General features: G+C 34.0%; 3 protein-coding genes across 5 annotated transcripts; 1 reads left to right on the forward strand and 2 right to left on the reverse strand.

Moving 5' to 3' along the window:
* Positions 1-3,647: 3,647 nt before the first annotated feature.
* Positions 3,648-7,492, forward strand: LOC11432056 (probable L-cysteine desulfhydrase, chloroplastic). Of its 3 annotated transcripts, none has more exons than XM_003626097.4 (2): positions 3,648-5,159; positions 7,171-7,492. In XM_003626097.4, the coding sequence occupies exon 1, from the start codon at positions 3,788-3,790 to the stop codon at positions 5,153-5,155; it is 1,368 nt and encodes a 455-aa protein (XP_003626145.1). In that variant the 5' UTR covers positions 3,648-3,787; the 3' UTR covers positions 5,156-5,159; positions 7,171-7,492. The 3 variants fall into 3 exon arrangements, with proteins under 3 accessions (XP_003626145.1, XP_024626246.1, XP_039683483.1); XM_024770478.2 differs by having other exon boundaries at positions 7,241-7,492; XM_039827549.1 differs by lacking the exon at positions 7,171-7,492 and adding an exon at positions 6,851-6,869.
* A 7,326-nt stretch (positions 7,493-14,818) lies between these two features.
* On the reverse strand, positions 14,819-17,685 carry LOC11433107 (pectinesterase). The gene is made up of 2 exons (XM_003626099.3): positions 15,784-17,685; positions 14,819-15,537 (listed from the first exon to the last, which is right to left on the reverse strand). Exons 1-2 carry the CDS (start codon positions 16,745-16,747, stop codon positions 14,819-14,821), a joined length of 1,683 nt encoding a protein of 560 aa, XP_003626147.3. The 5' UTR covers positions 16,748-17,685.
* Positions 17,686-17,821: 136 nt separating this feature from the next.
* Positions 17,822-22,217, reverse strand: LOC11427228 (uncharacterized). The gene is made up of 3 exons (XM_003626100.4): positions 21,657-22,217; positions 19,322-20,789; positions 17,822-19,215 (listed from the first exon to the last, which is right to left on the reverse strand). The coding sequence occupies exons 1-3, from the start codon at positions 21,916-21,918 to the stop codon at positions 19,029-19,031; spliced, it is 1,917 nt and encodes a 638-aa protein (XP_003626148.1). The 5' UTR covers positions 21,919-22,217; the 3' UTR covers positions 17,822-19,028.
* Positions 22,218-24,026: the final 1,809 nt, after the last annotated feature.

A 24,026-nucleotide genomic window follows, 5' to 3' on the forward strand; every position in this document is an offset into this window, starting at 1 on the left:
TTAAGCACAAATTTAACCATTAAAAGTAAAATTACATACCTTAAAAATTCAAAATAATTATATATGACTTAAATGTGTGATAGTAACACACACTGAGATAGAGAAGAATATGCATCACAATGTAATTTTATTTAAAAGTCAAGGGTACTTTCATATTTTCATTATAAAAAATGATTATTTTTTGGTGGGGTGGGTCATGGCCCACCCGAGTCCTAAAGGGGCTCTGCCACTACTTGCACTGTTCTCAGCAGCACCACCAATGTTCACATGTCTAGTATCCCATATCGTCACCTGAGCCTCTCTCTCTCTCTCTCTCTCTCTCTCCCTCCCTCCCTCCCTCCCTCTCCCTCTCTCTCTCTCTCTCTCTCCAACCTGCGTTCTTTTTCAATCGTCGACGTCACATGAGATGGTATCCTTTTGTGACCTGCCTTCTTTTTCGACTACCATTGTCATCAACTTCAACAAAAAGGAGGAAAACAACCAAGGCGAATTTTCACCAGTGTCACATCCTCACCATCTTGAAGTAACTCTCTCTCTCTCTCTCTCCCTCCCTCCCTCCCTCCCTCCCTCTCCCTCTCTCTCTCTCTCTCCAACCTGCGTTCTTTTTCAATCGTCGACGTCACATGAGATGGTATCCTTTTGTGACCTGCCTTCTTTTTCGACTACCATTGTCATCAACTTCAACAAAAAGGAGGAAAACAACCAAGGCGAATTTTCACCAGTGTCACATCCTCACCATCTTGAAGTAAGAAGAGAGTGAGAGACCGATAAGGAGAGAGAGAGAGAGAGAGAGAGAGAGAGAGAGAGAGAGAGAGAGAGAGAGATATTTATGTGTAAGTGAAGGAAAAAGAAATAGAGATAGAGAGAAAGAGATAAATAAAGGGAGGGGCAAGAGAAAGGAGATCGGAGAAAAGAGGGTGGTGGTTTTTACAACATATTCTCCTACTTTTAAGGTTGAATTGTTAAATGTACGCTTAGCCAAAAAAAAACTTATTTGCCGTAAATTTTATGTTAAAAAATCAATTTTTTTAAGTTTTAACGTGTTGCATACATAATTCTTAACATTAAATTCCTTTTTTAGATTTCTAAAGTCACACTTGTTAGTATGTACCATAAATTAAATTATACAATACTCCCTCCGTCCCAAATTGTATGACGTTTTGGGCATTTCACACATATTAAGAAATGTAATTAATATTGTGTGGGAAAGAGATATTATGAGTTGTTTTACAAATTTGTCCTCAATAAATGATATGGGAAAGATTGAAAGAAGAGAGAGTAATAAATAGTTAAGGATATAATAGGAAAAGTAACATTAATTTTTCATTGGTATCGTAAAGCGACATACAATTTGGGACAAATATTTTTTCTAAAGTGACATACAATTTGGGACGGAGGGAGTATATGATAAGCTTTCAACCATGACAAATCTGTCGTTTGTCACTTGATGAAAAAATTCTTCAAACATAAGCCTTCTATTCCAGAGTGGGTCAAGGCCCTTTCCATTAATGGCTCAAGTTCCCCGAATCACTAGTTTATAAACGGACCATCACATGGACTTGTAATAGATGCATTGAGTTATGATTGTCTAAGCCAATCTCAATTGCCTATTCTGGATCATATGTCAAGTTTCTCTAATCCGCTCACATGTGCCCCCAAGATAGTTGTCTAAATTAATTTAGTATTACTTTAAACTCTAGTTCATCGCTGTAAATGCTAACCCATAGCCTCCATCATGACACGCATACATTTTACCCAAAAAAAACCGAGATATTCAACACATTCTTATTTGACGGTTGGAGAGTTTACAGGTACACCACCCCTCCGATGAGACGAAGGTGATGCTGCTCAAGTTCACCAACTTCAACTTACTATAGTCACCTTCAAACCGCATATCTCTAACCCAACCGAATTAATGACACCGTATGTGAAAAATATTGTACGCATTTCACAAGATCAAACGATTAACACTCGATTCCAAGTTGTAGTCAACGTTATCTTCAAGATGTTACAAGACTTATGACTTGAGGTGGGGGTGCAACTATTTTGGATTGTCCCAACATGATGTCCTCGTCAACCTCATATCGAACATAAGCCAAACACAAAAGAGGAAGGCCTAATTAAGCACATCTTTGAGCCCCATTGATGTTTATACACCCTTTGTTTTTGTAATGCTTTGTACCGTCATAAGGAGCAACGACCAAAGGTTACAAGACCTCGCCGTCTGTAACCACTTTGCAACGATATACGTCCATAACTCCATGGAACCCAACATCGATGCATATAAAAGAGTAACCTTAACATCATTCAATGTACGATGCATTATACCCTTAACTTCTCACTTATGCCCACATACGAACTTAACTGAACTGCCAGAGTGCTTGTGTATCCCCCCCAATTTGACTTGTACATACACAAAACTTGTCGGACGTTAGTTCTTCTAATCAACACAGAACAACTTTAATTTCAAGGGCTGTGCACAATACATATATGGCTTAAATGCACTTTTGGTCCCCTATGTTTGCCACCGTAGCAATTTTGGCCCCCTAACAAAAACAATGCAATTTTGACCCCCTAATTTTTCCAACTATGTTGAGAAGCCACCGCGTGTCCCAAAAAAGGGGCCATAATCGCAATTTTTTTGTAAAGATAAGGGACGAAAAGAGCATATTTTCCTAACACATGGCAAAATTAAGGGGTCAAAATTGCATTTCTTTTGTTAGGGGGGCAAAATTACTACAGTAGCAAACATAGAGGACCAAAAGTGCATTTAAACCTACATATATTACCTACCACCCTTACATATGATAAGCATTGAATGGTTAAAGTTAATGGAATTAATATTAGCATGTAAACTCTTTAAAGAGGAAAAAACCATCAAATTGTGGTTACAACTTGCATGTATGACGCTTATTATTTTTATTATGTTATATAAATGACAGAAAAATTCCTTGAAAAAAAACGACAGAAAAATTGTTTATTTTACTCGCCAAATCCACTAGCCTGGTGAGACAGGTTAATCACGACAGTCAGAAAGAGTCGAATAAAACAAAGCGGACTTATCCCATTTTACCGTAGTACCTTAACCTTAACAAAACTCAAGTGACATGATCTACAGCATATTTTTTAAGGAAAAAGATAGGTAGACACCCTTTTTTATACACTTTTTATGTACACTCCCATGTGTTAGGGGTATTTTAGTAATTTTACATCATATCATCACCCTTTTTCATCTCTTCTTTCAATGTTTTTGTCACGTGTCACAAATGTGTGTGGGTGTAAAATGATGTATGCCACCTAAAGTGGTTGATGTATAAGAGCTCATTTTTTAAATGTAACTGTTGATTTATGGAATTACTAATTTCTTTCGGTAAAGTCTAGGAAGTGTGGTAGTCAAGTTTTGTCATACCATACCTAGCCTAGGGAATGTTGCCTGACTTCACTCACTTGCAGTCATAGTCATAGTATCCCAATTTATTTAATACAAAAAAACGTAACAAGTTGTTATATTTAATTAGAACCCAAGAAAATAAAAAATAAAAAATGTACTTAGTGTATTGAATGTAACGGGATTGGAGGTGGTGAATTTTGTAGTTTAGTGATTGATATTGTGCGTGCTTATCCCACTTGTCTTCATTTCCTAAACTATAGCATAGCCTTTTCATTTCCACTCAGCTCAACACACGCACTCACTCTCTTTCTCTTATTATTATTATTAACCATCATCCTCATCCCTTTCAGATCTCTCTCTCTCTTTTCTTTCTCCTAAATTTTCACCGTTAATTCAATGGCCTCTGAGAAAAACAATCACCACCGTTCAATCCCAGACATCAACGGCACACACCCCACCCCCAAAAAACCTAAACTCTCTTCTTCTTCCAATTTCATCACCGCTTCAGAAATTCAATCTGAATTCAGCCACCACGACTCCGCCGTCTCTCGCATCAACAACGGCAGCTTCGGCTCCTGTCCTTCCTCCATCCTCTCCGCTCAACAACAATGGCAGCTCAAGTATCTTCGTCAACCCGATCACTTCTACTTCAACCACCTCAAACCCGCCATCAACAACTCCCGCTCCATTATCCAAAACCTAGTCAACGCTAAAGACATCAACGAAATCTCTATCGTCGATAACGCCACCACCGCCGCCGCTATCGTTCTTCAACACACCGCTTGGTGTTTCCGTGAAGGTAAATTCAACAAAGGTGACGTCGTTGTTATGCTTCATTATGCTTACGGTGCTGTTAAGAAATCCATGGAGGCTTACGTCACTCGTGCTGGTGGGAAAGTGATTGAAGTTCCGTTACCTTTTCCTGTGAGTTCCAATGATGAGATTGTGACTGAGTTTAGAAAAGCTTTGGAAAAAGGGAAAGTTGATGGGAAGAAAATTAGGTTAGCTGTGATTGATCATGTTACTTCTATGCCTTGTGTTGTGATTCCTGTGAAGGAATTGATTCAGATTTGTAGAGAGGAAGGTGTTGAACAGGTTTTTGTTGATGCTGCTCATTCAATTGGCTGTACTGATGTTGATATGCAAGATATTGGTGCTGATTTTTATACCAGTAATTTGCATAAGTGGTTCTTCTGTCCACCTTCGATCGCTTTTTTGTATACTAAAAAGAATCCTAAAACTGGTGGTGGTGGTGATTTGCATCATCCTGTTGTGTCTCATGAGTATGGAAATGGATTAGCTGTGGAAAGTGCTTGGATTGGCACAAGGGATTATAGTGCTCAATTGGTGGTTCCTGAAGCTTTGGAATTTGTCAATAGGTTTGAAGGTGGGATTGAAGGGATTAAGAAGAGGAATCATGAAGCTGTTATTGAGATGGGAGAGATGTTGGTGAAAGCTTGGGGAACTCATCTTGGAAGTCCGAAACATATGTGTGCTAGTATGGTTATGGTTGGTTTGCCTACTTGTTTTGGGGTTAGAAGTGATTCTGATGCACTTACGCTGAGGACACATTTGAGGGATGTTTTTGGAGTTGAAGTTCCTATATATTATAGACCGCCTAGAGATGGAGAAGTTGATCCTGTGACGGGGTATGCAAGGATTTCTTATCAGGTTTACAATAAGGTTGAGGACTATTACAAGTTTCGGGATGCTGTTAACCAACTGGTGGATAATGGGTTTGCTTGTACTCTTCTTTCAAAATGAAGAGGTTTGCTTACATTCCCTTTTGACAATATTTGTCCATTTTGTAATAATTGCTCCATGATAGGATGTTTGTTTAGCGTTAATAAATGACAACGGTTAGGTTGGTGATTGAAATAAAGACCGTTTCCATTTATCAAAATAAATGGATAAGTTCGTTCCTATAGTTTTGCAGTTTATAGAGGATATAAAATATATTTTCAACATTGGTGATATTAATTAGGTCTTTAAATGATTCAAATTTGAATTTTATAAGCTGTATGAATTACATTCCTTTAGTGTTGTTGAATTTTGATTATGATGTTTTTTCGTGAACCCGTGATCATGTCGCTTTGTTGTTCTCCTGGCTGGTGATCACTCAGCGTCCTTTTTTTGTTCTTCTTCCAAACTGATAGCTTATTGTTGTTCTATCCATGTCTATTGAAACCAATACATGTGTAAAATAAAATATTTGTCAGGAACATTGAATGATTCAAATTTGATTATGATGATGATGGTTGTCGTAAACCCATGATCATGTCGTTTTGTTGTTCTCCTGGCCGGTGATCACTTAGCATCCTTTTCTTTGCAACTGGATAATAATAACTTATTGTTGTTCTATTCAGGTTTGTTAAAACCAATACATGTGCAATATTTGTCAGGAATATTGAATGATTCAAATTTGAGTTTTATAAGTTGTACCGTTGTATTAATTGCATTCCTTTTTTGTTATTGACTTTTGATTATGATGTTTGTCGTGAACCCGTGATCATATGTCGTGACGCTGGTGATCACTTAGCGTCGTTTTCTCTACAGACTGATAACTTATTGTTTTGTTCTATTCATGTGTGTTGAAACCAATACTTGTCAGGAATATTAAGTGATTCAAATTTGAATTTTATATTGTATTAATTATATCCCTATTGCGTTGTTGAATTTTGATCCTGATGTTTGTCGTAAACTTGGGATCATGCCATTTTGTTGTTCTTGTGGCTGGTGATCACTTAGGGTCATTGTCTTTGCAAACTGATAACATATTGTTGTTCTATGCATGCCGGTTGAAACCCAATACATGTTTAAAAACTTGTCAGGAGTATTAATAGTTTCAAATTTGAATTTTAAAAATTGTACTAATTACATTCCTTTAGTGGTGTTGAATTTTGATTATGATGTATGTTGTGAACCTGTGATCGCTTAGTGTCATTTTCTTTGCAAATTGATAACTTATTGTCGTTCTATTCATGTCTGTCAAAACCAATACATGCATAATATATACTTGTCAGGAATGATAAATGATTAAAATTTGAATTTTATAAGTTGTATTAATTACACTCTTTTAGTGTTGTGGAATTTTGATTATGATGTTTGTCGTGAACCCGTGATCGCATCATTTTGTTGTTCTCCTAGCTGGCGATCACTTAATGTCCTATTCTTTGCAAACTGATAAACTATTTTTTCTGTTCTATGCATGTCTGTTGAAACCAATGCTTGTGTAAAATACATGTCTGGAATATTAAATTATTCAAATTTGAATTTTATAAGTTGTACTAATCACATTCCTTTAGTGTTGTTGAATTTTGATTATGATTTCTGTCGGGTTGTTGTTCTCCTGGCTTGTGATCATGTCGTGAACTCGTGATCACTTGGCGTCGCTTTCTTTCAAACTGGTAGCTTATTGATCTGTTCTGTGCTTGTCTGTTGAAACCAATACTTGTGTAGGATACTTGTCAGGGAAACAAGTATGATTCATCGCGGATAATTATTATTCCTTCATAACCAAAACCATCATTGAAAGTAGCTGCTCTGTTCTCATACTTCTAAACATGGGAAAGAGAGATTTTTGTTTTTGTTTTTGTTACCACTGATGAACTTATATACTTGAAACTTCCGTGTGTGATTTGAGTATAGAGGCGGTAAATTCATTTGAAATTGTTAAGAATCCATGTAATAAATTTTGGTTTAACTGTTTTGCTTTTATTCCTTTAGCTGTGTTGTATTTGTTTTTACTCTTATTAGAGCGACATTCTGTTTATTTGCAGTTGAGAAGTATCAGTGTCATCTTTCTGATGAATAAAAGCAATGGTTTAGTGATTGCTTTGTTGCTTGCAGGCTTTGCTAGTTGTGATGGTTTCGGTACCATGGACTGCATGTTTTGCCTGTAAACTCCAGCAATTGCTTATGTTAGCTTTGCTGAGTAGAATTCCCTTGTAGTTGAGTAACATCACTATTGAGATCTATGGATTTATCATTGTAAATACAATTGTGATTCACTCATGGTCTAATGATTCTCACCGTCGTTATACCAAGTTGTCAACTGCTACTTCAGATTTATATCAAATTCCACCAGAAATTCAAGGTTGACATTTCTGTTTGTTTCGATTTTGAAAAAAAAATTGTTGTTAAAAAATGATTTGTTTTGGAAATGATTTTAAAGAGGTAATGTATCTTTTTTCAAAGTTTTATAGGTTGATATTTAGAATTAATTTTAATTATTAAAACAATTTTTTTAATGAAAAATAATTTTGAAAAAGTAAAATGACATATGTTAGTGTTAAAGTGGTAACATCCTTTTAATGACGGGAAACATTTTTTTTATTGAGTCAATAACGACGGGATTTTGGGAACTCGATTGACAAGTCGATTAACTGTCCTGTTTTGTTGGCAAAATTAACTGTTTTATTTTTATTTTCAAAAGTTAAATTAGTCCACTTTGGAATCGAACTTCAGACTTTGAGGAGGAACATATTCTCAGGTTTCAAGTAAATATCATTAAATCAATTCAAATGAGTTTACTCTTTTTGTTATTTACTTATGAAAGGTTGTATTTTACGAGTGTAATGGTTGGGAACTTGGGATCATGGTTATTACTTGCAAATTTATAAGAGATCATTCTATTTTAGATAATTAATCATTTGCATTCAATCTCTTAGTTATTCAAAGTTTAATTAAGTTGTATATTTTATAATTATAATATTATGTTAATTTTGGAAATAATTAGTGATATATTTGAGATGATGTTATTGTCAATTTTTTTAATCAACAAATATTAGTATGGATAGTTTTTATCATGGTGAGGATGTAGATCGAATTTTTGATCCCCTTGTCCCTTCAGTCCTTAACAAAGTATTATCATCATCGTCGTCGTTAATTTTTTTAACGAATAGGGCATGGAAAGACATCACGAGGCGGGGTAATCCAATGGTTGGCACCACATTCCCCATGCAATCATCTGTGAGATGGACTTCTCAAATACAGTTTGAGTTTGGATACAAATTTCAGGATTTTTTGAATTTTCTCCTTTTTTTTTTCTCAATGTTTTGTTGGTAGATGTTGTATGTATTGTTTTTCTTAGAACTTTTCAGCTTTTTGTTTGGGGCTTATCCCTTTTACTCGTAACAAAAAGTACAATCATACGCAACACACTAATAATTTTGATGAATAATAGAAACAGGGGATACAAGAAATCGAAACGACAAAATGCTTAACTAAATCTAACGTTAGATACATCACATATCTGTTTTTAACGAAATTAAAAGTAGTAAATGATAGGAGAACATCCCCACCACTGACGTTGCCAGGATCCTGAGTCAGGGGGTTCAAACTTACGAACTTTAATTAATATATATAATAATATATATTTAAAAATTTAAATTGTATTCAAAGTACATTTTTTTGACAAATTATAAAGTTTAATATGTATCACTTAAAAATTAGAAGATGAGTATTATCAATATTAAGTAATTAGTCTTGGCTAATCTATGAATGTATATTTCATTTTCACGTTGATTCATTTTTTGAAGAGTCTCATTTGATTCATAAATGTATTGAAATTGCGATTTCGTATTTAAATGTATTTTTTATTTGTCAATTTAGTTCATTAAATTATTAAAAAAATAATAATAAATGTTGGGCCACACAATTTTGCCTTCTAAAAAATGAAAGCTTAAAAGCAAGCATTAGTAAAATAAAAGAAGTAAACCTTAAGAACATTTAAAAGCTATAATAATATAAAAAGCTGATCTACTAAGACTATAATAATATAACATGAGGTGAGAAAGACACAGACTTTGGGTCGTTGGTGCATTTAGGTGCAGAACAAATGTGTGAGGGGGATTCATGATAGAAAAACCATAGGATAATAAGTGTAGTTATAAAAGTTGAGGGGGTTCACTTGAACCCCCTGGTTACTACCTGGCTCCGCCAGCCCACCACCAGCAGCCAACATAATTAACAATGTGGTTATTAGAGGAGAAATAGAAATGAAAGAGGTTGCGAATTTATCTTATTTAAGTAAATATATTTTTTTGAGGGGAATTTAAGTAAATATAGTAAATATTTTGGTAGTTGCACATAACAAACATATTTTTATTTTAGTAAATTGATAATTTTCTAACTTTTTTAGTTTGTTGTCAATTAATTTCTTTATTTATCACTACAATTTTCACCATTAAGTGTCTTCTTAACTTATTTTATATGATTTTACCTTTTGCAGTCAGAGTTTTACATGTGAGATTGTAAAACCATTTATAATTATAATAATATAAGAACTTTAAAAAAAAAATATCACTTATCATCCTACTATATTAATCTATCTTTTCATTTGAGTTGTGCATGGTTATTAAGTAAGTGAATAACTTTGTTGATTTCAATTATAAAAATACTCTTATTAATTGTCATTAATAATAACAATAATACTAATACTAATATGGTACATATGTGAGTTGAGATACAATAAATAAGGGCGTATTAATGAAAAATATATATTTATTCACTAATATTCAAAAATGATAATTAATTTGACACAAACAAATATTATAACAAAGACACTTATAATTCCTTAAAAAAAGACAGTCATAACGAGACTTAGGGAGTAGCATGAACTTTTACTTGAAATTAGTGTGTTTAAAAATTGAATAAGATTGAATCCATGGATTCAATTATATGACTCAATCCCTATAAAAAAAATTGTCTTCGTGTTGAATTTTAGTAGACTGAATGATTTGATCTCTTAAACAATTCTAAAAAATATTTATAACTATAAAATGTACAAAAATGCCAACCTTTTTCATAGTGACTATGTAAGAGAAGGAAATAAAAAATATAAATGAAACAAATTCAAAGAGTCAATTTGTCATTGTCAGCCCTACTCAATCTCACAAGAGTGCTAAAATTCAAAGAGTATTTTCTAAGAGTTAATTAACTGTTAATATTATAAAAGAAGGCTTAATAGAATTATGTTTTTATTTCTTCAAAGAAACTTATGTTTTTATTATATATAAAAAATAATTATGTTTTTAGAATTTATTATAAAATATAAACACTTTGTTTGTAAAATTTAAGCTTTTAGTTTAACTCATTTTACAATTTAAGTTGATACTTATTTTTGACAAAACAATTTAAGTTGATATTTAATTGTTGGGTTACGGGCTTATTTGTAAATTAATAACTTGGATAGCAAGTTAGTAGTAACCCACATACGTTCGTTCAGTGCCGCGCAGTCACTTTGAACTCAAATTGGTGGCCGGAGTTGTTCGTCGCCCGGTGAGAAAATCATTCTTGTTTTTATTTTTTATTTTTTCTGAAGTTATGCATAAACCTCTATTATGTAGAATAAAAAAGTTGCTGCGTTTTCAGAAGAGTTTTGGAGAGTATATGGTCGGTTAGTTGTTGTAGTTTAGGGTCAGTTCGAATTGACTTTGACTTATTTGAATTTATCTATTGACATAAGTTTTATGAGTTTCGGAGAACTTATGAAAATAACTTATGACAATTTTTAAAAGCTTTTTCAGCTTATTTTCATAAGTTATCCAATATAGTTTATAAAAACAACTTATAGCTTATAAATAAACAAATTAACTTTAGTTTATCTTTTCCCATAGAAATAACTTATAAGCTTATTCATATGCGCTTATCTTGTGTATAAGCTGCAAATAAGTTGTTCATCCAAAAACAGGCGCTAAAATTATATTAAAAGTGATTTTCATATAACTAATTTGGACATTATTCGAGATTTTTAACAAAAACATAAACATAAACTATGATTAGAAAAACATTCATGTTGAAATACTATACATGGCAAAATAGTTTTTTATTGCTAATATAGTTAAAAATGTATAGACACGAATGAATTATGTTTTTCTCGTTATTCTGTTAAAAATAACTTTCTTCAAAATAGCTATTCTTTCAATGGTGAAGCAAGGCATATTATAAGGTTGAGGCCAAAGAGTTATATTCATTTCACTTCCAGTGTTGTGCCAAGACTTTTATTTCCTTCAAAAACAATTAGCAATTGGAAGGAAATTTGGAATTCAAAAGTTATTTAATAAATTTGTCTTACTTTGTCTTCCACGTGATCATGCTCATGACCATGAAGAAGACAAAAATGCTGTTTTCATTGATCAGTCTCATATCATGCATGAAGTTCCAAGTTCTTCCTGATGCTGGTGACCCCGACGATCTAGGTGGCTCCCCTGGCAACTACAGTTCCAGTTCAGACTCTGATACGTATGAACTTTTATCTTAAAATTTTAAATAGGGATTTCAAGTTTTTTTCTTTTAAATTATACTTTCACACTAATATTAGAGGATTGCGGTTGACACATATGCATTGGCTGTGTCATACTAGTAATTTACTAAAATGTCTTTCGGCAGTTAACTGTCGAATTATGAAACCGGCTGCAGTTAACTACCGAGGAAAACTTCGGTAGTAAACTACCGAGGAAAAGTGAAAACTTCGGCAGTTAACTGTCGATGAAACCTCAAATCTGATTTTTTTTTTTTTTTTTGATAAAAACCGTAAATTATCAACAACAATTCTCAACGTTTTATGCATACGTGTGTGTGAAACTTAACCATTGACTTTTCTGCCTAATTAAACATTTCTTAATATATAAACAAAAATGTTTTGCTTATCAATGTTTTTTATGCGCAATTAAACATTTTCTTATATCAACACAAAAAAAAAAAAAAAAAAAACAAACAAACACTTTCTTATATAGCAAATAAACATGTTAGGTGTACTTTAAATTTTAAAGAAGACATTTTTATTATATAAAGATGACACATGTGATATTATAATTGGTTTAAATAATAAAAGGTGACGATGTAACCAAAAAAAATTGGTTAACATAGTATGTAAAATTATTGAGGAACGAAAAACGTGTTGTCACATATTTTTTTATGTAAATCGAAACAAAAAAAATCAAATTGCCTAAGTTAGTATCAGAGCCTATTCATGATCCATCAGATCATTCACTATCAGCTATCGGATCATTTGAGTCACACTCCAAATGTCCAATTCCAATCGTGAGGGTGTGTGTTGACAGTCCCACATAGTTTGAGATGTGGCTTTAATGTGTTTATAACTTGAAGCATTATTCACTTTACAAACCAGTTTGTAGGGTTTGTTATGGCCAACCCAAATTCTAAAAATTGACATTAGTTTTAACATTTTGAAAGTTTACCTAAACATCATAGACAATTGTTGCTTTAAGCAAATAATTGAGCTTGAAATCTTTTATTCAAGGGCTAAAGGAGAGAAGGCATTTGAACATGCATGAGAATCAGATCAAAGAGCATTTGGTACCTTTCTTGAAATAATTTTGTTTTCATGAACCAGATTAGCCTAAATGATTCTCAGAATATGAACAAAAATGCCATATTATGTCACCCTCTATCTCTAATATGTGGAGATAGTTTATTAGTTGATCAATCAAAATGATTAATCAGAAGTTTGGCTTGGTGGCTCTGTGACCTAGCAGCACCATGAGCTCCTTGAGTAGCCTAGTGGCGAGAGTCCCACACATTAAGTGTGAAGAAGTGGAGAATTGCGGATTTGAACCCGCGCCCCAACACATCAAACTGTTTTTGGGTTTGACCATACAAATATAACTACTAAAAATAATGTTCATACATAATGTGGCCTGTGTAGCGCCGGAACAAAACTGAAAGATCCCACTAATCAAGGCCTGAAACTTTCATCACTTATCCCTGTGCTAATTGTTTTGTTTGTCTCTGCATGCTGCAACTTTATTTCTTTCTAAAGGGATTTGAGCATATAAATTTAGCTTTTTTCTTGGTTTCTAAGAAAAGTTATATCCTGGTTGACAGGTTGTTAATACCCTGCCTTCTCATTCAAATTCCGTTGAGTCAGTTGCATTCGCACCAAGGTATGTTTTAAGAGTGGCAAATTGTTCATAACCTGTTTATATGTTCATTCGTGCACATTTTCATGTATCCTTTTGGTTCATGCATGTGTATGGTGGAAGTTTTATTTGATTCAAAGGTTGTCTGAAGAACAGTAACATACTGAAGAGAAAAAAATAGTCTTGGCACTTGGCAGTGACAAGCAACATAAAATCAGGGTCTGTTGATAAAAATGAAACATGACCAGCTCACTTGATTTATGGTATAACACAAATATTAAAAGTAGTTCCATGTATTTTCAAAGAATAATAGACTGCGAAGTGACCTAATAAACCTTTAATATGAATAGTTTGTACAAGTGAAAACTATGCCATCTTTTCATCATATGCTTAATGCTTTGAATTTCATTGATCTACATTATTTCAACATTTCATTAACTGTGTTTTTTTTAACGCAATGATGATTTGGACCTTGTTCTCCAAATTTAATATGAGCCGCCAGTATGACAGTGGTTCGTGGGCGGCAATTGGAAGCATGGACCAAATGATCATATGGGATGTACAGCACTACTTAGCTCGAAGCACTTGTACGCACGAGGTTTGTTGGAATTTCACTTTGTGCAAGTGACATACTTATGCATTAGAGACTGAATGAACTCTGCAATTACTATACTTTTATTTGGAAATGTGAATTTTCTTTTATATGTCTGATGAGTGAAAATTTCCATCGTGGGCAGTACGGAGCGACATGTTTGACATGGCTTGGCACATCATGTGTAGCTACTGGATCTAATGATGGAGTTGTGAGATTATGGGATAGTCGATCTGGTGAATGTGTAAGAACATTCAGAGGGCACTCTGAACCCATTCAATCTCTTTCTTTGTCTGCAAATCGTGATTACATTGTCTCGGCTTCTATGGATCATACAGCTCGTGTTTTTGACGTTAAAGGATTTTGTTAAGCAATCCATATTTACTCAAGTTATTTTAGATCATACAGCTTCTTTAGATCTCTTTCTATTTTTTAAGGTTATTAATTATGATGTTCATACACACTCAAGTTTATTGTTTTATGGCAACGGGAATCATATATTGTGAATAATCCATATTTATTTACAAGTTAAAATAATAACAAGAAATGATGAAGCTTCCTAAAAGCTCCTATCTGGTTATTTTGTTCCTTCCTAGACCTTGTTTCAGTGACTTAGTATACAACGACCGGAGTCCAAAAGTCAAGCAACAAGTCAAGGCAAAAAATTATGTTTGCTCACAAGTGCTATATGACTATTGTTTAAGCATTTCAAATAAGATAATTATTCATTAAAAATGTAAAATACCTCTTCTCAGTGTATTAAATACACATACTAACTTTGCTAGTATAAAACAATGCTTAAACAATACTCATATTAATATAGTTGGAACATTCAATTTGTGGACAGAATAAATTAACACTGTGACATTCAATTTTTATTTTTTTTTGGTTAAGACTGTGACATTCAATTTAATGACTACTATCCGTCAAATAAATAAAATTAACATTATTCTATTTATGAAAGAAAAAACCAGATTCATATGGAATGCCTGTATTTGTCAACCATTGGTTTGCTTGAATAAACTCAGCAGCTGTAAAACTCATCATTTCACTTTTCCAATTCTGAGAATTTGTTCTATAACTCTCCCAATGAACCCTCATATCATTTCTTGCACCAGGGCCTCTGTTATTATACTCTCTAAACGTTGCTGTATCAATTCCATAGTTATCACTAAATTTACACCAACCTTTTGGACGTACAACATCACCAAGAAATGATTCCATTATGATTGTTCTTGAATATTGGTCACGCGGAGTTCCCAAACATGTCGAACCAACAAGACTTTTATCATTGATTTTGCCTTGTTCTGCTATGATGGTGCAGTTTTGGATCACAAGTCCAGTTTTCTCATATTTGTCTAGTCTTGATTGAACACTCACCACATTTTTTCTCAGAGCTAAGCTAGAAGAATTTCGGTGCTTCACAATTATTTGCGAGTTTTGAATTATAGTTGCTGAGTCTCCTTTGATGATGTCTACACTACCATGAATTTCGCAGTCTCTGTAGAATTGGCGCTGCGCGACTGCGTATAAGCTTCCTTCTCCGCCGTCAATTTTGCAGCTGAAGAATGCTGCATGATCAGAAAGTACAAGGAGTGCTGATGCTCCTGGTACGCTAGCTGGAGCTGTGAAACCCATATCTTTGCAGATGAATCTTTTGCCCTTTACCACTGCATTTCACAAGAGTGAAAATCAAATGTTGTTATATGTGTTGTTTTTAGTACTCGGTAGATATTAATGTTTTTATTTTAGTCCCTGTAAAACTAATTCTTATTATTAATAAAGATGATTATCTTCTTTAGTCTCTGTTGTCGATCTTTGTTTATCAAATGGTCAGCATATATTGAAATGAAATAAAAAATGTGACACTAATTAAAGGCATATTGTTTAGTGTTGAGGAGATTTAAGTTAATTACCAAAAGTAGCTGACCGAAAGGGGGTTGTAACCTTGGGGTCTATTGATTTGATTCCAGTGACAATGGTTTTCATAGGGCCATCACCATACATGAGAACTTGGTCTAAATTCTTAGGTACCGCCACTTTTTCCTCATATTTACCTTTGGTCACATAAATAACACATGAATTATTTCTATTCTTTGCACAATAATTTAGTGACTCAGTTATGGTTGAGAATTGGCCACTTCCATCTTGAGCCACAACTATTCTTGTATGTTGAACCTCAATAAGTTTGTGCGCAGCTCTCAGGTTCAATCTTTGAAACCCATCAAGTTGTTGAACTTCGATTTTCGGCCTCTCGACAAAATTATAGACAATGGCTAATGTAATCCTTGTAAGAAGAATTGGTATTTTCAAAGAATACGCCAAAATCTCATAACTATTTGTTCTTACCAATTCATTTACACAAGTTTGTTGATATGAAATGATAGCACTTAGGCTATTCATAACATCATCTGGATATATTTGGAATATATCTTCAATAGACGAATTTGCCAGCTTATACAAAGATTCTAGTTCATCTTTTCCCATATTCAACAATTCCAAACAATCTCTATATGATTGTGCCTGTAGAGGAGTTAGGATTTTTTCAAGGTATGGTTTTTGCATGTTAACTAACGATAATTCTTTAAGGGTTGCATTAAGAGCAGCTTTTGCATAATCCACAGCCGTTGCGGTTTCACCTACGCGTTTTAAGACATGGAGACAAGATTCTGGTGCTTCTGTTTTTGCACAGACAGAGTTAAGGTTCTTCATAGCTGCTACGTTTTTGGAGTCACCTACGTTGGCAACAACAGCAATGGTTACCAATGCAAGAAGCAACATTGAGACACCCATGATTACTATGTTTGAGACCCATTCCTCATCCTCTTTTGAATCATCATCCATTTCATTATGAACGTTTCCAAGATCCCGATATTTCATATTCAAATTAACTTACGTGATTTTTCAAAAACAAAAACCAACGTGCTTGATTTAATTTACTATACACATAATAATGGTTTTATGATAGCAATATGATTGATCCTGAACTATTTGTTGAAGGATTAAAATGATTATGGGTTTGTTTTCCTCATCATATGCAGAAGTTTGGTGCATTTGTGGTCTTCGCTAGCTACACTGACAGAACAGCTATTTTCAGTTAGTGAAATTTATAAGAATAGACATAAGTTATGTTACTTGAAACTTTTCTGCATGTTTATCTGAGACCAAGACCACTACGTATGAAATTTGTAATCCTACATTGATTGGCTCAAACGATTTGTGTTGTTATTGATTTTTGTTACCAAATGTTGTTATTGATTCAGGAAAATATTGCAACAAACCTTTAAAATTGATTTATAGAAAAAGCCTGTATTAATTTTAGCCAATGGATTAAACATGCGAACAGCTCATGCTAACCAATTCTAAAATACTATGTCCCGTGCATTATAGGTGCATATGGTACAACTTTTAAAAAATAAAAAGTAGATTGTGTTGAAAAAACCTAGAGATTTTCATTTTAGAGTCAAAAATGATTTATTTATTTTTAATCCTAAACAAGCACTTAAAAATAACAAGAGTGATTTTTAGTGAAAAAAATATATTTTCCCTGAAAATAATCTATAAATCAAATACACCCTAGTTTCAAGGTTTGAGATTTACTTTGTTTTAATTGGAACATTGATCTCTTGGGTAACTGAACCATTGGTTGTAAAGAACAATTAGCAAAAGCAAAAGAATGAGTGATTTCTCAAACAACTTAAAAAAATAAAAAATAAAATCAACAATATCAAGAAGTTAGAAGGACTCTCAGTCAGCTAATCAACCTCATATCTTTTTAAATAAATTGATTTGCAAAAAACAAATCTCTATCGTTGAACCATTAACCTGTCAAATGTTGGAGAAGCAATGAAATGAAGATCTCCATGTCCAAACAGCTGGCTTATACCTTTGCAATATCATTACCATGATGCAATGAAAAATTTAGATTGCAAATAACGAAAATGGTACAACAAATACAAGTGAAAACTGATAATGACAAGGTTTTGATAATTGATCCGATCAAACAAATTGATCGCTATTCCAGTTCTGAGTACATCTAAAAAGATATGTCCAATACAAAAAAAGGTGAAAATAAACAACATTAAACAACTTATTTATAAATCCAAAACAAATGTAAATTTAAATACGGATTATACATGCAGCTACCATGACATTAAGAGGCAATAGAAAGCAGAAAGACCAGAGACCAATTTGCGACTAAATCACCAAATTGAGTATATAGAGCCAGACATCCAAAAGCTGTATTTCCGGATAATAATTCAACATCATAACTCTGTAGGTACCATCAGCAACAAGAAATGCAACGGGATGCGCTATTTCACCATTTTGAATCATGTTGAAAACTCAATAACGTGATTTCTCATAATCAAATTCCATCATAATAAACATACCTTGTAATTGTGTTCAGATAGCAAATTAAGAGTTTGATGCAGAAGTTCGAGTGCAGTTCCAATCTTGTGCAATTTTAAGTGTTCTCTTTTCAGTAATTAACCTTCCTGCAACATTTGAAACTTCGAAGACAGTGTCAAATGAACAAATTCTGGACTTCCATTTTACAATACACCCTGAAAAATCTGACTTGGTAGATCACTTAAATGTTAAACAAACAGCTCCAAGGTTGGTCACCAAGATAGATTGAAGGTCCATAACAAATTCGGGAAAACACATTTGGCAAATATCTCGACATATATCAAATATATCACTAAAACGGATCCAAGTAGTTCAGTCTAATAAGGAAGAACTCCCCAAGCAAAATGTATATTTGTAGGAAGACTGAAATTGAGCAGAAGCTTAAGACACAGGAAGGCAAACTAATTCCAAGATAGATCCACTGTGATGTATAACGGGGCATAGTAGAAACCTCAGCAACCATACCAAACTGTAGTATTTGGTATTTTTCGGGTATCGTCAAAACGCTGCTTTCATTTTTCTGTTTTCATTTATCTCCGACGACGAATTGAAGGCATTGAAATAACCAAAAAAGATACTTGTTATACTTGAATACTAGAGTTCAACATTACTACCTATGGTTTGATTCATACGAGAAAAACGAGAATCATTCGAATAATTACTGGTCCAACTGGCTGGTGATATATTCAATTACTTTTATGAGTTTTCTCTGGCTGCCTTTCAAGTTTCCATTACCATAATCAGGGTGCTGCTATGCGTCAGAGGTGACCCCTGAATCGGGGTTTGACTCGGGAAGAGTAAGGATGAGTGGTTGCCAGCCAGACTGCTGATGAACTATCCATTTTTTATGGGTTATCACCATGTTCAATATCTGAAGGACATCGCCCAAAGCAAGATCTTTAAAACACATGCTCTTTATCACAATACCTGCTTCATACCTAGAGAAATAGAATAGACTCATCAGAACGCAGGGACATCTTTTAGGAAATGAATATAGTCTATTTTATTGGTCAATTAATATATTCTAAATTTAAATATTCTTACTTGCACTGTGTATCCATTATTGCCGATCTACCAGCAGGGGTTGTTAGAAAATTTTGAATTTCGTCCCAAATTTCTTTGGAGTGCTGTTTAGGATTTCCACCTAAGGGATTTACACACTTCCAGAGTTTGTCATTCTTACCAACATACAGCGTTAAAGCACCTAAATTTTGTTTTACCACCATCTGCTGCTCCATAGCACTCTCCAGAGCTTTCTTAACATCAGTGTTGCGATGCTTGGGATCTCCATAACGGATGCTATCAGTTATATTCTTCTCAGTTGGCATCATCTTGGCATTTTTTAGTGAGTTCAGGGCAAGTAAAACAACACCTATAAGGCCTTGTACATATTCAGAAGGTTTAGGACAACCTGAAGATCCCCACTTACCATTAGAGGGAAGTTTATTATTACCCATTGCTGTCGAGTGTGTAGGTTGATATTCTGGACCATGTGGATAGCCTTGTGTGGTACTGCTATGCACCATATGTCCATTTTGTTCATTCGTTGATCTTACCGGAAGTGGAGCACTACTCTTAGGATTCGGTTTCAAATCTCCACTCCGTTGCGGAACAGTGCGGGGGTTATGACCATTATTGGGATAACCAGATATGTTCAGATTGCCAATATCTGGCACAGTTCTAGGTGATCCTGTACTGAAATTGTTTCCAACAGTCCTAGGTGGCACCGGTGTAGTTGCAAAAGTATGGGAATTTGGAGAATATGAATTACTAGGTGCAAAAGGAGGTTGCAATGGAAAACCGTTTGGTCTTAATGGCTGGGAATATGGATTTTGATGATTCCCCTGTTGATTTTGATGATTTCCCTGTTGATTTTGATGATTTCCTTGTTGATTACCATTATTGCTCCATAATGGATCAGAATTGGCGCGCTCAAAGTTTGCGGTTGATCCACTTTGAGAAACATTTGGATTATAGTTGCCAGGTCGATAATTGTTTACATTATTACGGTTATCTTGAAGTCCAACTGGGGGTGGATTCATTGCTTTCGGTCCATTTGGTTGACTCGGGTTTCTCCAAGTTGGTCTACCCTGATATCTAGAATCAAATCCCCTTCCTCCGTTTTGAACATTTGAATTTCCAGCATGAATTTCAGAATAGGGACCCCCCTGTTGCTGTGTCTGAGCAGCATTTGAGACAGGAACTTGTAGAGTTTCAGAAGACGGTAAGAAGCTACTATTACTGAGTTGTTGTGTATCACCACTGGTTAGTGGAGGTCCTCCAGCTAAGAGAGTAGTCCAGAGCCATACACTCTTAGCTGCTGCAACTAGTGGTGCAGATGCTTTTTGAGGTTGTGCGAGAAGAATATTATACCTCCTCATTCGCAGTTGATGGAGGGCATTAGAGAAATCTCGATCACCCGAAATCAATAAATAATTCGCAGGTGCAGGGTTGTCCACTGCCCAGAACAGCATGTCGACAAGGATCTTCTTATCACTTGCATCTTTCACACCTATAACCAAACATGAAAAAAGCTTCAGCACAAAAATAACCAAATGTATCAAAATTTCACACTATTGATTTGTGGTATTTACTGTGAACAAATTTCACACTACCACATGTATCAAAATTTCACACAATCAATCAACACAGTAAATAACCAAATTATCAAAATTACACCTCAAAGCTTCGAGAAATGAAGAAAACAAGTGATTTGATACACATGTTTCTAAAAATCTGAACACAAATGTATCTAAAATTTGTTCAAAATTTCATGCTATCAAGCTTCGGCACAAAAAATGTACCAAGTTTATCTAAAATTTGTTCACTTGTTTACGTTACACCTCAAAGCCTCGAGAAAGGAAGCAAACAAGTGAACAAATATGAGATAATTCCACAAATCAGATTTTTAATACCATATAGGCCGTACAGATTGCAAGCCGCATCACGTGATAAATATAATCCCGCGAAATTACAGCAATACACATCGCAAAAACCGCAATAAGTCAGGGCTATAATATTTTATGCAGAATTAAATTCCCGCACAATTACCGCAACACATATCGCAACAGCCACAATGTCTCCTATCACAATAGCCACATCAACCTCGACCACAATCACAATTTAAAATCATGCTTCAAATCAAATCACCTTGTACTGAGAAAAAAATTCAACAGAATTTAATTCTTTTTAATTCAATAACAGTCCACGCTGATGATTCTCGTCAAAACAAGTTCAGTAATCAATCACAGAAATGAACTCATACAAGCATAAATCAATCAACAAATGAATCAATCGCAGAAATCAAAAACCGACAGTTCATAAATCATAACTGAAATCACAATTCCAAAATTCAACAGAATCGAAGTGAGTTCGTTACCGGCGGGAACATGATTAAGCGAAATTCCGGTGCTAGAAAGCGCGTGCTGTACAGAAGCAGGTATACGAGTGGTGTCACCATAGGCGGAGATGGAAACGGGACCACAATAGTTCATACGAACAAGTGCTGAACTGATATTCTGCGCAATTGCATGTGGATCGGAGCCTTTAGGAACATGACAGTTCTCTATATCCCACCATACCGATATCTTCGCCGTCGTATACTGCGCCTCCGCGTTAGTTGTTGCTCCACCTCCGCCCATCTGATCTTATCACCGATCTTATCTCCGATCTTAATTTCACAAAGATCGATTCAAAGTAACTATACAAATTACAAAACCTAATTTATATATATATAAGTATATGTATGTAATAATTGACTTAATTTGATATTATACACTCATTGATTGATCGATGATGATTTATGTGACAGAAGAAACGATAGAGTCAAAGCATAGTATAAAATAGATATGGTGGAGAGATAGAGGGTTTTGTTTTGGTTTGCTTAGTTAACTATATATGGTGGAGAAGTTGAAGAGACTGCACAAGAATCGGTTTTTATGGCTATCATTTTGGTGAATGAAAGATATGTACTTGCTTTGACTCTTTTACCCTTTTTCCAATTGCTGTCGTATGCAACGGGTCAGTCACCGGGTCGGGTTTTCTTCTTGCGTATTGCATGGGTTGGATTGAGAGACTTGAGGTGGAGGAGAGTAGTGTTTGGAATGAGTGACTCTGAAAATTCTTTGTTGATGGCTTTGGGTCAATTTGTCATTATCTTGGACTCGTGGGGTATGGGTAAGGTGCTTGATTCTTTCCCTTTGCTTCCCTTCAGTTACTTCTATTTTTATATATTTTGTTACCTTAACTTCGTACAAGGGACTTAGGATTTATTGTTGTTACAAGGCACCTTCCTAGATATTTCTCCAAAGTATTCATTTTTTACCAATCAATCATTCATACATATTTTTGTTGCCTATGGTTTGTTTGGTGATCAAACAAATCGCGACAACAACCCATAAGAAGGATTTTCGGAAACAATATTAACATTTTCTTTAATATTTATTCTTTTATTAGATGAAACCAATATAAATTTATGTGGAATTCATTTTTACATATTGTAAGATTTACATAGATTTAATCTTATATGAGAATGAATATTATTAAATAAATTATTAAAAAATGGTTTAGTTATCGAGTGTTCTCGGAACACTTTTTAAGGATTCTAAAATAATAAATTATTCCTTAAGAAACTTAAAATATTTTAATTTTTAATGCATTGATTTTACAAAATTTCCTAAAAACTTACTATATAAAACTCTTAAAAAGTGTCGGAGCAATCATTAACACTTTCCTTAAAAAAAAAAATTGTTCTTAGAAGGACATTAAATGTGTTGCAACAACGGTGATCCATCGTATTACCAAGCATGGGTGTTATACGGGGCTTTCCTATCGTTTGGCTTATTCAGAATATAAAGTGCATGTGAGCTATCCTTATTTTACCCTCAATAGTGGTCTCAAACATGGAGACTAATTATCTCATTACCTTTTTATTTTACGTGCATAAGGTTTTTTTAGGCTTAACTATCAAAACTTAAGAGAACAACGTTAGTGTTATTCTTGGGATTAATATTGTTAGCTTAGCCCCTAAACTCCTGTGACTCTTCTTTGCTTATTACACAAGTATCTTTTGTGGGAATAACCCCGTAGAAGCACCAAAGAAAAAATCAAAGCTAGAGAGAGGGAAATTATACCATATACCCCACCACTGCAAATCTTCAAAAATTCTAATTTTATCCTATTTGCTATTTAACCTTTTACACATTAATTTTTCAATTTCAGTTTCAAAATTTCCCATTCAAATTCACCCCACATAATATTTGTTCAGGTATATATTTCTGATTTATTCCTCCTCTACAATATGATTCCTAAATTTTCCCGGAACACTCCTTTTACTTTTCCGAAAGGTATTATACCGAAAAATTCTACTCATCCTTTTCGGAAATAGTTATCATATAAATATACAAGGTTAATTAAGTTTTTAGTCCCTATAAATATTCACAGTTTTGTTTTTAGTCCCTATAAAATAAAATCACATTTTTAGTCCCTGTGACATTTTCCTTAAGCATTTTAGGGACCAAAAATGTTGATGGAAATTTTTTACGGTACTAAAAATGCTGATGGAAAATTTTTATAGGAATTAAAAATACTTATGAAAAAATTTATAGGGACTAAAAATGTATTTTATTTTATAGAGACTAAAAAAAAAAATTTAAATATTTACAAAGACCATTTAATTAATTAAGCCAATATATAATAATGTAGGTTCGGAAGCATCAGGTCATGCGTGATGAAGCACCTAGAGAACAAA

Source organism: Medicago truncatula, chromosome 7 (genome assembly GCF_003473485.1).
Source record: "Medicago truncatula cultivar Jemalong A17 chromosome 7, MtrunA17r5.0-ANR, whole genome shotgun sequence".
Lineage (NCBI taxonomy): Eukaryota > Viridiplantae > Streptophyta > Magnoliopsida > Fabales > Fabaceae > Medicago > Medicago truncatula.